Source organism: Podarcis erhardii (genome assembly GCF_964252035.2).
Source record: "Podarcis erhardii genome assembly, chromosome: 3".
Taxonomy (NCBI): Eukaryota; Metazoa; Chordata; class Lepidosauria; order Squamata; family Lacertidae; genus Podarcis; species Podarcis erhardii.
In genome coordinates, this window is record NC_138507.1 from 65,059,727 (window position 1) to 65,073,390 (window position 13,664).

General features: G+C 39.6%; 1 protein-coding gene across 2 annotated transcripts in view; it reads right to left on the bottom strand.

Annotated features, from left to right (window-relative positions):
- Positions 1-4,101: 4,101 nt before the first annotated feature.
- The window catches only part of SHPRH (SNF2 histone linker PHD RING helicase), a 46,235-nt gene continuing 36,672 nt past the window's right edge, over positions 4,102-13,664 (bottom strand). For both annotated transcript variants that reach the window (XM_081855244.1, XM_081855245.1), the window contains exons 23-30: positions 13,563-13,664; positions 11,859-11,930; positions 10,717-10,905; positions 9,778-9,870; positions 9,395-9,481; positions 8,003-8,181; positions 6,414-6,494; positions 4,102-5,118 (exon numbers count right to left, since the gene is read on the bottom strand). In XM_081855244.1, the coding sequence (XP_081711370.1) occupies positions 5,022-5,118; positions 6,414-6,494; positions 8,003-8,181; positions 9,395-9,481; positions 9,778-9,870; positions 10,717-10,905; positions 11,859-11,930; positions 13,563-13,664 (900 nt within the window). In that variant the 3' untranslated portion in view covers positions 4,102-5,021. The remainder of the gene's footprint in view (positions 5,119-6,413; positions 6,495-8,002; positions 8,182-9,394; positions 9,482-9,777; positions 9,871-10,716; positions 10,906-11,858; positions 11,931-13,562) is intronic.

Sequence of the window (13,664 nt, forward strand, 5' to 3'; positions counted from 1 at the left end):
CAAACAAAAGAGCTAGCATTCAACCTGGGTCCATTAGTAGTTTATAAGATAAGCCACCTCTTTCTTGAATATATTGACTGATGGGAAAGATGAGGCATCTTCACAGTCAACAGTCTGCCTGACACTTTAATGTGAACACATATGCTTAGGTTTATTAGATTTCTTAGGCACCCTTTTTTGAAAAAAAGGGGGAAAGATGCAAGGCATGTTACAGTAAATAAAATACATGAAAGTAAAAACAAGAACAGTACAACAGTCATAATGTACGAAAACTACACTATCTCCCCATCCCCAAGTGAGAAATTACCGGGAATAATCCAGTCAGGGTTCTGGATTGCAGCCTAAAACATTTTAAAACTGGCTTATGTTATGGCTCAAGAAGGATAAAAATAACTTGCTTAGATTGTCACTTTTCTGAAGTATGACCTTGCCTACAAAGGTAGGCAGGTCCCAATGAAAGACTGAACAGAAATCAGTGGTGTTTCCATCTTACAGCAGTGGACAAAATTGTGACCCACAACAATTTATTCCAAATCCTCAACAAATCATGCATGAAGAAGCCATTTCAGGTTCATGAGGACCAGGTGTGCAACCTGGGGGTCATTTTGGATTCACAGCTGCCAATGGAGGCACAGGTTAATTCCGTGTCCAGGGCAGCTGTCTACCAGCTCTACTTGTTACACAGGCTGAGACCCTACCTGCCTGCGCACTGTCATGCCAGAGTGGTGCATGCTCAGGTTATCTCCCGCTTGGACTACTGCAATGTGCTCTACGCGGGGCTATCTTTGAAGGTGACTCGGAAACTACAACTAATCTAGAATACGGCAGCTAGACTGGTGACTGGGAGCAGCCACTAGGACCATATAACACCAGTCCTAAAGGATCTACGCTGGCTCCCGGGACATTTCCGAGCACTATTCAAAGTGTTGGCGCTGACCTTTAAAGCCCCAAATGACCTTGGTCATGTATACCCAAATGAGCGCCCTCACCCCCATCATTTAGCCCGGACACTGAGGTCCAGCTCCAAGGGCCTTCTGGCAGTTTCCTCATTCCAAGAAGTGAGGTTACAGGGAACCAGACAGAGGGCCCCTGGTAGTGGGGCTCACATTGTGGAACACCTTCTCATCACATGTTGAGATAAATAACTCTACAACTTTTAGAAGACATCTGAAGGCAGCCCTGTATAGGGAAGCTTTTAATGTTTGATAGATCTATTTTTATATCTGTTGGAAGCTGCCCAGAGTGGCTGGGTCAACTCAGTCAAATGGGTACAGTACAAAATTATTATCATTATTATTAGGGAAACCTCTACTGACCGTTAAAAGCACAAGTTCTGTTAGAGTATAATTTCTACAGTACATACTCAGATTGTGAATTTCTAAAACAAGCAGTTTTGTTACTAATCTTCCTGCTTGATAAGCAGTATTATTCTTATTTTAGAAATGACACTCTTATTAAAGCACAAAAGGGGGTATGGAATTATTTTCTGCAATGGTTGTGCTTGCTCCTTAATGCACTGTGGGTATCATCTGCTGTATCACACAAGTATTTTTAAAAGATGGATACAGTATTCAGCTGAAAGGCTCTTAGACCCAGTGAAGTTTTTTAGCGGAACAGGGATCACAGGGATTTCTTCTTCCCCTGCCTGCCCCTTCAGAACAGCGTGAGGAGCTGCAGGAGAGAGTGGGAAATCACCAATCTTTGCCTGCATACTTGCTCCACGGAATCAATAACCTCTTATTAGAGGACCACCAAATTTATATATCCAGATCCCTTTTTCCCTTATAAGCATGTGACTCAATTTCTTGTGATGTATGCAATCCCAGCTGTGATGCTGTGGTGCTGTCAAACATGGTACCTTCATTTTGAGAGGCAGATTTTATTCAAGTCACCACTTCAACAATGGGATTTCTTGTTTTAATGAGAAGCAAATGCAATTACCATGTTTAATTACCCATGGTTTAATCTGGGAAGCCGCAGGCAAGTAAATTATTATATTTAAAACTCCAATGCTCATTCAAACTGTGGGTTCCTGTTTCATGGGGCTGCAGAACTTGTGAAGCAGTGTGGATGGGTATTATAGGTGTGATAAACAGGAACATTTTCCATGCGCCTAACCCAGCAAGAGTAGCCAGTTGGCATTTTTCACCATACTGAAGCTCGGTCAGCTTTTAAAAGGACAGAAATTCCCAGAATAGTGTTGCTGAGTGAATAACTTCTCAAAAGTGGCTTGGCTTTCCTACAATGTTAGTTCTAAAAGACACTTTTCATTGCAGCCAATTTATAGATTGTGACTCATCTGCCCTAATGTCATTGACCAGACACAATCTTTGTCAGACTGAGCAAACGAGGGGGGTTGGGAGCAAGCAAGTAATTCCCTTGGCTTCCTTTTTCTCCCAGCGTGGGATCTTTTTTTCAAGCCTACGTTTATAGTACATGACCATTCTCGTAAACAACTTTTATGTTCCAGGCAACCAAAAAAGGAAGAAAAAGGCTGGTTGTACCAACGGATGCGTTGCAGGCCAAGTCCAGCTCCTTGAAACGGTCGAAACTCTTGTTGTGACTGAACCAGCAGCTTAGAGCTTAGACAAACACACACATATATTGCTTATTTGTACTATGTTTTAGCTCAGATATTCTTTGCCTTATGCATAACGATGTTAGAAAAAGATGCTTAAACAGAAATAAACATGATCTTAAAAATCTGTAACGAAGTCTAAAGCAGCTTAAAGATAGCTACATCCATCACCCCAATAAAGTGAGGCATCCATGTTTACATGCCATCCATGCACAAGCTTTAGCTCTAGCAACCAAAGGGAAACTGCCAAGCCTCTGAGCCTCAGGGAGGACTAACACTAAATCAAGGGCAACAATCATAAAACAACTCAAAGTCTGCTTTGGAAAGATTAAGTGGCATGGGATCTGCCAAATGGATTTATAATCCAGTGTTTTCTTCACAGAAAACCCATGCGTTACAGCACAATCCTTTACTTGTGTACTCAGAAGCCATCAAGTTCAATGGGGCTTTCTCTTAGATAGGTATATGATTACATCCTTAAGTAACTTATCCCCATTTTACAAGGGAAGAATCACAATCTGCAATATTTAGTAAAATATTAAGATACTAAATACAGATAGTAAAATAACATCTGTATATTTAAAAGAGCAGATCAGTCACCAGAATCTATTCTACAGGGGTGGCTAACATAAGAGTAACCAAGATTCTTAAGTCTAACAGCTCCATACAAAAACAAACAAACTCATATGGCTGATAAACACAGCACACACCTCAATTATGTCTGTTCTGGGACCCTGCTCTCAATCTTTGGGCATTCCCAATAATCCCTGCTAACACGGTTTCTAGAGAAAGGGCATGGCTAAATGATGATTCATCTCCACTTTCCTAACAAACCCCAGTTCCATGAAACCAATGTTTCTTTCTATCCTCCATCCACGGCAAGCAAAAGGCAGCTCAAAGATATGCATACCAGCAAGTAAAAACACTCAAGGGGTGTGGCCAGAATATACTTGTGTGGTGTGGAGAGACCTTGAAGAGCCAGCCAATGAGACTTGGAGAGTTGTATTTGGTCCCCAGGACTGAAGTTAAGCACTATTTGCAGGAAATGAAGTTGGAATTGAGCCCTGTGTAAAAATATTATTCCTTCCACATGTGGGTTCCACTTCAACCATCTTTCTGCTTAATAAGAGACCTCCAAGGTAGCAAATGATGAGTAAAGATTAAGGACACACAAACACCTCCCACACACTCCAAAAGACAGTTGTGATTGATGGTAGCTCAGATGCTGCAGGAAGATGAGTATGCAAAATACCCATTTGAGAGGTGTACTTGAAAGTGATGGCCCAAGCAAGCCAGGAGGATGTTACTTCTAATATGCATTCCCATGTGAAGACATACTATGAAAAATTCCCTCTTAACAGGAGTATTTGTCTTCTCCACGAAGCTCTTATTGAATCTCAGTGTTTCAACAATTTAATTTTTCAGTGTTGAAAACACATCTGTTAGCATTAACATTTGCCCTGTGATGTAATTCTGATAAGCTGCTAAACTGATTAATAGATATCAAGTGAACTACACAAGAGGAAGCTTTACCAGTTTAATAGGATACAAGAATCCAAAATTTAAACAAGAATGTTTAAAAATCTATCAAACAGATGTTTTCAGCTATTATTTCAAGACAAAAGATCATACAAAAGACATAATTTATCAAGAGAAGAGCAGACATTAACAGCAAACGTTTAAATATAAACAAGCAAATTATTTTCAGATTTCTATAACATAATATCACAGCATAAATAACTAGAAAATGATTACAAATGCCAAAGTGGTGTCTAAAAATAAGTAGCTAGGATTAACTGGTAAAACTTGCATGATAATATGTCAGCACCGCTAGAAGCCCTTTCTGAAAAAAGATTTGTTTACTCACTAACTTATTTTAGTAATTAATTCTAGGAATAAAATGAAAGCAAAAGAATTGCTTCATGATTTTCACACTCTTTTCTGCCATGCAAAGCTTTCTTTCCTCAATGTCTAGTCAAACACCTTGAGCAAACAAGTCTCATGTCGGTTTAGGAATGTCAGGGATAACTCAGATGTACATCTGAGTATGGATACTATCTACCCATACTCCTTGCTTTCAATGGTATGTGAATCCCCATCCATTTTCTGGCACAACTAGTCATACATTTTATTTTTTTAAATCACAAAACAAAAGCTGGACTGGGGTGTTCATGTTCTTTGGAAGTGCAAAGCTATACTTAATGTAGTGCTTGTGTAAAGTGCAAGTTTTCTTCTTAACAGAAATGTGCTGGAGAAATCCACAACCACATAACTTAGAGGAAACTGTTAAAAAGACTTATCAGTTCATGGAAGCCTAATAAGGGTGGGTGTTTAGTGACATCTACAGGAACCTCTGAAAAGTTAGCTATTTGTATTGTGTTGCTTAGAAAACAAGTAGGTTATGGCCCTCTTCTGGTCTCAAAAGAGCATGAAATCCATTGCTTCATTCAAGTTCTTCAGTTTCTGCTGAGAAAAGGTCTGCGAGATCAGCTACTGTTAACACAGAGGCCTCCGACTGCTTCATGGAAGAACTAGAGTGGCTTTGGGGGATGAGGGAACATTGGAGGGGAGAAGGGAAAAATACATTTTAAAATATGAGAAATGTAGCTCACATCTACATTCATTAAATACAAGAGGCAGCTCTACTAAAGAGGTTTATGTTGCAATGATCCTGGCTGAAAAGGAGAGTCTCAAAAGCACAGCATTGGGTTTTAAAGGTGGACCAAGCTGTCTATTTACCTGAAGAAAATAGTCAAAAGTAGGTTTGCAAGGACAAGCTGCTTTGTGAACTGTGTTCTTTCTAAGCCAGTGTTTTGCTTTAGTCATTTTTGTATTATCAAGGTTCACAAAATTAAGTTGTGAAAGTTGCTGAATTTTATATGCAAAAGAATTTTATATTCTTTTATTGAAACAACCTTTGTGTATTTAAAGAACCTTATGAGAGTTGTTATCAACATGCTATGTTACCTGCAAAAGATGGTCAAAAACCAACTTAGATTGCTCTATTATCGTAAAAGCAGACTTACAGAAAAGGCCGATCTGTGCTTGTGAATGGTAAACAGGTATATAGTTCTCCACCTGTAACAACCCGCACTGATTTTTGTGCACACTGCTTTGCATGTTACCTGACAATGTGGGCTCGCTATGAATATCAGACAATACAAAAATTTGAAGTAAATTCACTCTGTCTTAATTTTGTTTGGAAAAATGCCCCCAAGCCCTTCAGTTCCAGTAGCCTGAAAATAATGCCAATGAGGAGTAAAGTTTGAATGTGTGTGATGGCAAACCACATCACTAGTTTTGATTCTGGGGCTTTCTATATACATGAAAGATCTGGAAATACATACAAATCAGAAGGACAAACCAGAGAACCATTACCATAGGATCAGTTTATATCTAAGTGTGCATGCAGTTCCTTACTGCCTAGGATTCAAATGTTTGATCCTTAGGGAAACTCTTCTGTGGTAGGGGTTTGATTTCCACAATACTTCAAAGGGCTTTATTTTGCTTGGGGAAAGCAATATTCTTTGGGCAACAAGCCCACTTGTTGCATTTGTGAGTACTGTGTAGAAATTCGTAATCATTTGTGACTGCAGAAATATCACTTGCATAATGCCTCCCCTTCTTGCACCACAATACATTTTTGTTAACATTTTTTTTCTGGCTTCTAACACCATGCATATCTACTCAGAAGTAAGTCCTATGGAGTTCACTAGGACTTACTTACATAGCAGTAAGTGTCTAGGATTTCAGTTTCTATGTCTGGGGTAGCTGCCCTTGCAAATGTGAATACAAATTTGAAAAATGAAATATTGTATAGACAGGCTTTACTTACCTCCTTTCTACAGTTTTCAGCATTGTCTGCATTCTTTCTTCAATTGTTGCTTTGATTAAGAATCTATGAACAATTGTGGGCCTGAATTTTTTTTTCGGGAAAGAAAAGACTATTCAGCACACGTTGTTACACTTACAGGGATATCCCTTACAAGTTTACGCAGTAGATCACTGTGTTCAATGGGCTTACTCCCTAGAAAGGGAGTTTAGGATTACAGCCTTCATAGTCTTTATTGCTTACTCTATAATAGCTCCAACAACAAGCATGTGATGTGTATTATAAACCACTTATGTTTCAGAAAATGCTAGAATTATAATGTAGCTTTAGGACAATACTGGCTACAGAAATTTTGACAGGTGTTGACCAGCCAATGTCATAATGTCATAATGAGATCAGGTTATTGGCAAGTGGTTGGTTCTGCTGGTACTTCCTGTTTCTACTGACCTGCCACTTACTCGCAATTTATAGTCGTACGCTATGTGACATCCTAACGCTGCACGTGACATATCCTAACGTCACATATCCTAACGCTATGTGACATCCTAACGCCAAGATGGATGGCGGCTAACAGATTGAGGTTGAATCCTGACAAGACAGAAGTACTGTTTTTGGGGGACAGGAGGCGGGCAGGTGTGGAGGATTCCCTGGTCCTGAATGGGGTAACTGTGCCCCTGAAGGACCAGGTGCGCAGCCTGGGAGTCATTTTGGACTCACAGCTGTCCATGGAGGCACAGGTCAAATCTGTATCCAGGGCAGCTGTTTACCAGCTCCATCTGGTACGTAGGCTGAGACCCTATCTGCCTGCAGACTGTCTCGCCAGAGTGGTGCATGCTCTGGTTATCTCCCGCTTGGACTACTGCAATGCACTCTACGTGGGGCTACCTTTGAAGGTGACACGGAAACTACAACTAATCCAGAATGCGGCAGCTAGACTGGTGACTGGGGGCGGCCACCGAGACCATATAACACCGGTCTTGAAAGACCTACATTGGCTCCCAGTACGTTTCCGAGCACAATTCAAAGTGTTGGTGCTGACCTTTAAAGCCCTAAACGGCCTCGGTCCAGTATATCTGAAGGAGCGTCTCCACCCCCATCATTCTGCCCGGACGCTGAGGTCCAGCGCCGAGGGCCTTCTGGCGGTTCCCTCATTGCGAGAAGCAAAGCTACAGGGAACCAGGCAGAGGGCCTTCTCGGTAGTGGCGCCCGCCCTGTGGAACGCCCTTCCAGCAGATGTCAAAGCGATAAACAACTACCTGACATTCAGAAGACATCTTAAGGCAGCCCTGTTCAGGGAAGTTTTTAACGTGTGATATTTTACTGTATTTTTGGTTTCTATGGAAGCCGCCCAGAGTGGCTGGGGAGGCCCAGCCAGATGGGCGGGGTATAAATAATAAATTATTATTGGGCGGGGTATAAATAATAAATTATTATTATTATTATTATTATTATTATTATTATTATTATTATTATTTAGTTAATTTATTTCCTAGAATTTATATACCGCTTAATTGTAGAAAACCTCAGAGTGGTTATACATACACTGCATTAAGTGGCAGTTAGGTGAGCCCAAAACAGTTTTTGATCCTTACTTAGTTTGCCCAATGCGATGCACTCTGCCAATGGCCTGTAGCTCATGTGCTGGATTCAAGATAGGTTCTACTAGGAGGACATGTGTTGCCTCAATAATATTCAATCCATTCGAGCCAGTATGGAGAGGCAATAACAATATGTTGATCTTGGGATCATACTTAAATGCAGATAGATTTTCCTGAAAGGCAAAATAAAGAATAATATTCAAAACTTCACCAGATCCTTGTATATTTAAGAACAGTTGCTATAAAGTGTGACAGACTAGTGACCCTTGAATCCTAAATTCTTTACAAAGACAGAGTGTATCTGAGAGGTAATGGATCATACACAACCCGAGAATACTTAGGGCTGGTGCACATATATCAATAACTCTCTCCTGTTAACAATGACTATAACTATTCCTTCCCTTGCAGCTCTGGAAGAATAATTTTCCTTCCTCACTTCCCTGCGATTAAGCAGCTCATCACCACTGCAGCAAAGGACCTGAAGCTAGTCAGAAGGGGTTTCAAAGCTTGCATGAAACGGAAACCTTAGCCACTGTTAACTTCACAGCAGCGATGAACATGAACAATGGGTGATTAAATTTTAATCCCAAGTTATAAACCAAAATTGGCTCCCTAAGCAGACACATGACTAATTAAAATCACTGTAAATAATTAAAACACAATAAACAGTCTTAGGCTAGATGTGATGTGAGAGTGTTGAGAGAAAGAGAGCAGGTGTGCACTATACCTTAGCACAGGTATGCGGGAGGGGTGCCTGGGCATGAAGTACAGCTGCAGATGTATTCAGGCATGATAGAGGGTTGCCTGGCTGCTGCCTCCTTTCTTTCTGATGACCTCAGAGATTAAATGTGCTAGGTGGGCATGAGGGGGGCTTTTCAGATGGAGCTTGGTCCAGACACAATGGGGGTGGGGTTACATCCACATTCCTGAGTTATTTGACTTGCTTAGCTGCAATTAACAGGGAGTAGGCATTATCTTTCTAGTAGCTCTAAAATTAGCCTAGCTCTCTGACAGTTTAATTCTTTTTATTTCCACGCCAAGCAAGTGCTAGGTGCTATCAGCTCAAATACAATGTCACAGTCTTCTGATCATTCCTTCAGGACAAGCATTTCAGCTTGCCAGATGGAACAATCTCCCCTGTTCTCCCTACCTCCTAGTCCTGGGAATTTGCCTCCCCCCCAGTTTTGGGGGCACAGGAATGCACAGGAGAAAGCTCCGTTGTGCAAGTAGAAACCCTTGAGCAGGGCTTCTGCTAATGGGACTTGTTAGGTGAATCCTGTCCCAATATGTTCTGGCAGACGTCTGTCCTCTGAAATCCTCATAATATTACTCTCAAGACAAAGCAAAGGATTAAATTACCATCAGTGAGCAGTTGAAGAAACATACCTGAAATTTGTTAATTCCATTGATTTGAGCAAACTCCATGCTATTATCATAAAGCGCTTTTGCAATGATATCGAGCACATCTTGCCACTATAAAATATAAAAAGAAGATATTTCCATATTACAAACAGGATAGTACTTATCAGAGCACCCAGCATCTAAAATAGGTGGGAAGAAAACAAGAAGATACACTTTCCCATGTATCCTAATTTCATCTTAACTTAAAATTATCTTCATTAGCTATACCATCACCCAATCCAAACAGCTTTGAGGTGTGTGTGTGCATTTACAATCGAGCAGTAAACAAAATGTATGAAATAAACAATCTAGCTATATACCACCTTTTGATTAATGTACATTTTAATTTTTAAAACTTTTAGATATACCGTTGAGAAAACTAGGGATTTGGCTCCTGGATCTTTGAACTGGATTTTCTTTAGAGTCCTGACCACAGCTTCCACTTTGGTGGAGTGACTTCCCTTTGAAAAAGAAATTGAAGATTATGTTTCCTTTATATAGTTCACATCTGATTAAAGTCATTCAGTATCACTGTGTGTTTATATGTTTGTTTAAATATATACAGTGAAATTTGCCATAAATGATTTCCATAAAGCAATCTATCCTATTTTTAAAAGTTACGTATAAACATTGTAAGCATTTCACAAAAATGTTATTCAAATAGAAGTACCTCCATGTGATTTTTTTTTTAATTAAAAGTAATTAGTTGCGGACTGAGGTGCAGTGGAGCGGGCACATGTAAAGTAACACAAAATAAGACACGGAGCAGCAGTATTGGGATTAAATGAGGCCACAACTTTTAATGACTACAGATGTAAGAAGGTTTTGGTGTCGGCATTGGGTGTGTATATTGAAATCCAATCAGCCCAATGGCTGGTTGATGGTTGGAGAGTATTTGGGACTTGGCACTATAAATATCAACAGATTAATCAGTATGTTTTGCTCTCTAAAGAACTATAAACTTCACAAAATCAAATTCAACTACCGGCAAGTTCCAATTGCCCATAAATAAAATCTCAGTGATTAAAAGGTTTTTTTTGTGTTTAAACGGACTGCTGCCATTTATTTATTCAGAACATTTGTTGAGTGTTTGAAGTCCTTGGGTGGTTTACAGAAAACTCAGTTCAAACATAAACATACTAAAACATTAAAAATCAGTCATTTGGTTTCCCACCTAAAAATCTAGGTTTATTGCCAGTCAGCATGGCATCTAAACTTTCTTCCAAGTAAGAAAAATGTAAATACTCTTACAGGATGATTAGAAACTTGAATCAATATAAAAAGTTCCCATCTGTATGACAGTTTACCTTCACAGGTATATCATCTTCTTGGTTTGCTGCCTCTGCAGTGAAGACATAGGAGATTTCTTTATGTGATGTTGTTTGTCTGCAGATGGCACACTTGATTGAACTTCTGCGGGTGCCAACACTGTACTGTTCTATAATAATAGCTATACACTCATTGCAGAAGCAATGTCCACATGTCAACACTGCCCACTAGAGGGAGAAATAACAGCAAGTAAGTGCAAAGACATATGTGATGTTGGAGTTCACATGCAAACATGACAATGCATTAGAACTAAGTAGAAAATTGTAATTTTTAAACATTTGAATTTAAGTTCTATGAAGAAATCCATCTACAATGCTGGTTGCAATTAATATGTACACATTACTAAAGGATACTAAAGGCATGAATCAGAGAAGAAGCCAGTAGTGATGTTGCTACCCCATACTGTACACTGATCTCTGGAATAATCAGAAAAATCTCTCATATCTCTCTATCTATCTCTATAAATCTATATACAGTTGTACTTTGGTTGTCGAATGGCTTGGCTCCCGAACAAATCAGCTCCCGAACGCCACAAACCTGGAAGTGAGTGTTCCAGACTGTGAACGTTTTTTGGAAGGCAAACATCCAACACAGCTTCCGCGGCTTCCGATTGAGAGCAGGAAGCTCCTGCATCCAATCAGAAGCCACATCTTGGTTTCTGAACCATTCTGGGAGTCAAACAGACTCCTGGAATGGATTAAGTTTGACAACCGAGGTACCACTATATCTATATCTATATCTATATCTATATCTATATCTATATCTATATCTATATCTATATCTATATCTATATCTATATCTATATCTATATCTATATCTATATCTATATCTATATCTATCTACACACAAGGAGCTTTTGATTATAAAGTCAAAAGAAAGGTAAAAAACAAGGAGTTACTGAAATGGATATAATTACAAACAGAGCATAAAAACACAACCTAAACCAATCTGGACCCTGTCATCAACATCAAGGGCCCTTCAGGTGTCTCTTCCGAAAGAGGTCCAGAGAGTGGTTCTCTGTTTGTGGAGTGCTCTCCCCAGGGAAGTTTGGTTGGCACTAACTTTAAAAATATGAAATCTTAAGATCCTCTACAGAAAAATCCATAGGTGAACTTCTTACCTGTTTTCCCAGTTGCCGTGCACAAATTGGACATGGCTCTGGATTCACTCCTCCAGTTGTTTTATCCTGAGACTATGGAAGTATTAAAGAAAACATTTTGGGTGAGCGAGTAAAAGTAAATTAATACTTAAAGTAATCTTACAAATGATTTGAAGCTGGAACAACTTTAAAGCCTGGTAAGTTTGGCAATTCATTATATAGGAACTGTTTGTAAGTATGTTAAAAATAAATCAATACCTGGAAAAATAAAAGCAATAGCTTGGATTCAAAGACTCATGTGTGTGTTAGTGCTATCCAGGTGTTCTTGTGCAAGCTTGTGGAAGACATCTTGCAGTGCAGTACCACAATTTACTTGGGATTACATTATTACAGTATAAGAAACATACAATACAAGCTGTAGCATACAAACGCCATTAATAAACTTGTGCAAAAAGAAAAATATTTCCTGAATTGGGGTTACTTTCTCATGCTATGCTCTCTCTCTCTCTCTCTCTCGGTCAACAGCCCTTCTGTAACCAGAAGGGCATATTTGGATTCAAGCCAGTATTTTTCAGGAGTTATAAAACTAAAAGAGATAATGCTGTCTGAGATTCAGTGATCCGCTTTAGGATTTCTATGAGAGATATTGCTTAAAAAGAATTGTTTAAAGCACTATGGTTGATGAATGCAAACAACTCCATGGAAAACTTCCAAGAGGCAAACGGGGGGCGGGGGTAATTCTGAGTCATGATTTTAAAATACAATCCAGACAATTTTAGGTGTGTCCAAGAGCTTGTACAAGCCCAGTGGGACTTCTGTCTTTTTTATCATTTAGGCAACAGCCTGCTTTAGTATTTCAAACTGGTTTTGAAACTTCCCTGAGAATTAGCTAGCTATGTAGTATGGTAAGTGCATGTATATAAGAGAGGGAGAGAATGAATTCATTTTGTGCAAAAAATGGCTTGCATAGTTCTCATAACTATGATCTAAAAATTACAAAGCTGGCATTTAAGGAAGAATGAGATTTTTCCTTTTGTTTAATTAGAGCAGTTTGCAGTGATTCAAATCAGCAGAAAGTCCCAATTATGTGAAGGTTAGCAACTTGTATACAGTGGACGCTCGGGTTATGTTACCTTCGGGTAACGTAACTTTCGGGTTGTGAATGCGAAAGTATACACTTCCGGGTTTTGCTGTGCACACATGCGCAGAAGCGCTCTACGCACCTTGTGCATGCACAGAAGCGCTCAACCGCACCACACACGTGCACAGAAATGGTGCATCTACTTAAGTAATTTTCGGGGTGCGAACAGACACCTGGAATGAATTAAGTTCATGTCTGGAGGGTCCACTGTATAATTTAGAGCTATGAAGCACAGTCTGGAAGGTATCCTGCTTCTTGACATAGCTATACAAACATCTGCAATAAGTATCTACAGCTATTTAAGGAGTCATAATTTTGAGTCTATCCTGTACCCTTTAAATCCATACTGGACATACTTGAAAGAATGAGGTAAAATCTGCAGAACCTCAGCACAGCTTTTCTTGTCTCGGCTCCAAGAATCTCTTTGAGGATAATGCCAATGCAAAGTAGGAATCCCTGTTCCCTCATTTCTTTCTTTTAGATATTCAAACAATACGAGGGAAGATTAAAGAGAAAATCCTATCTACAAGGTAATAGAGGGTTCCACGTAAATGTAACTTGGAAATGGTGCAAGTCAACCTTACCTTTTCCAAATTAGTGAGGTAGAGGAGCTGGCCCAGTTTCTTCTGAAGCTGTGATTTGGCAACTGCTTTGTCGTTCAGGAGTTTCACTCGATTTTGTTCTAC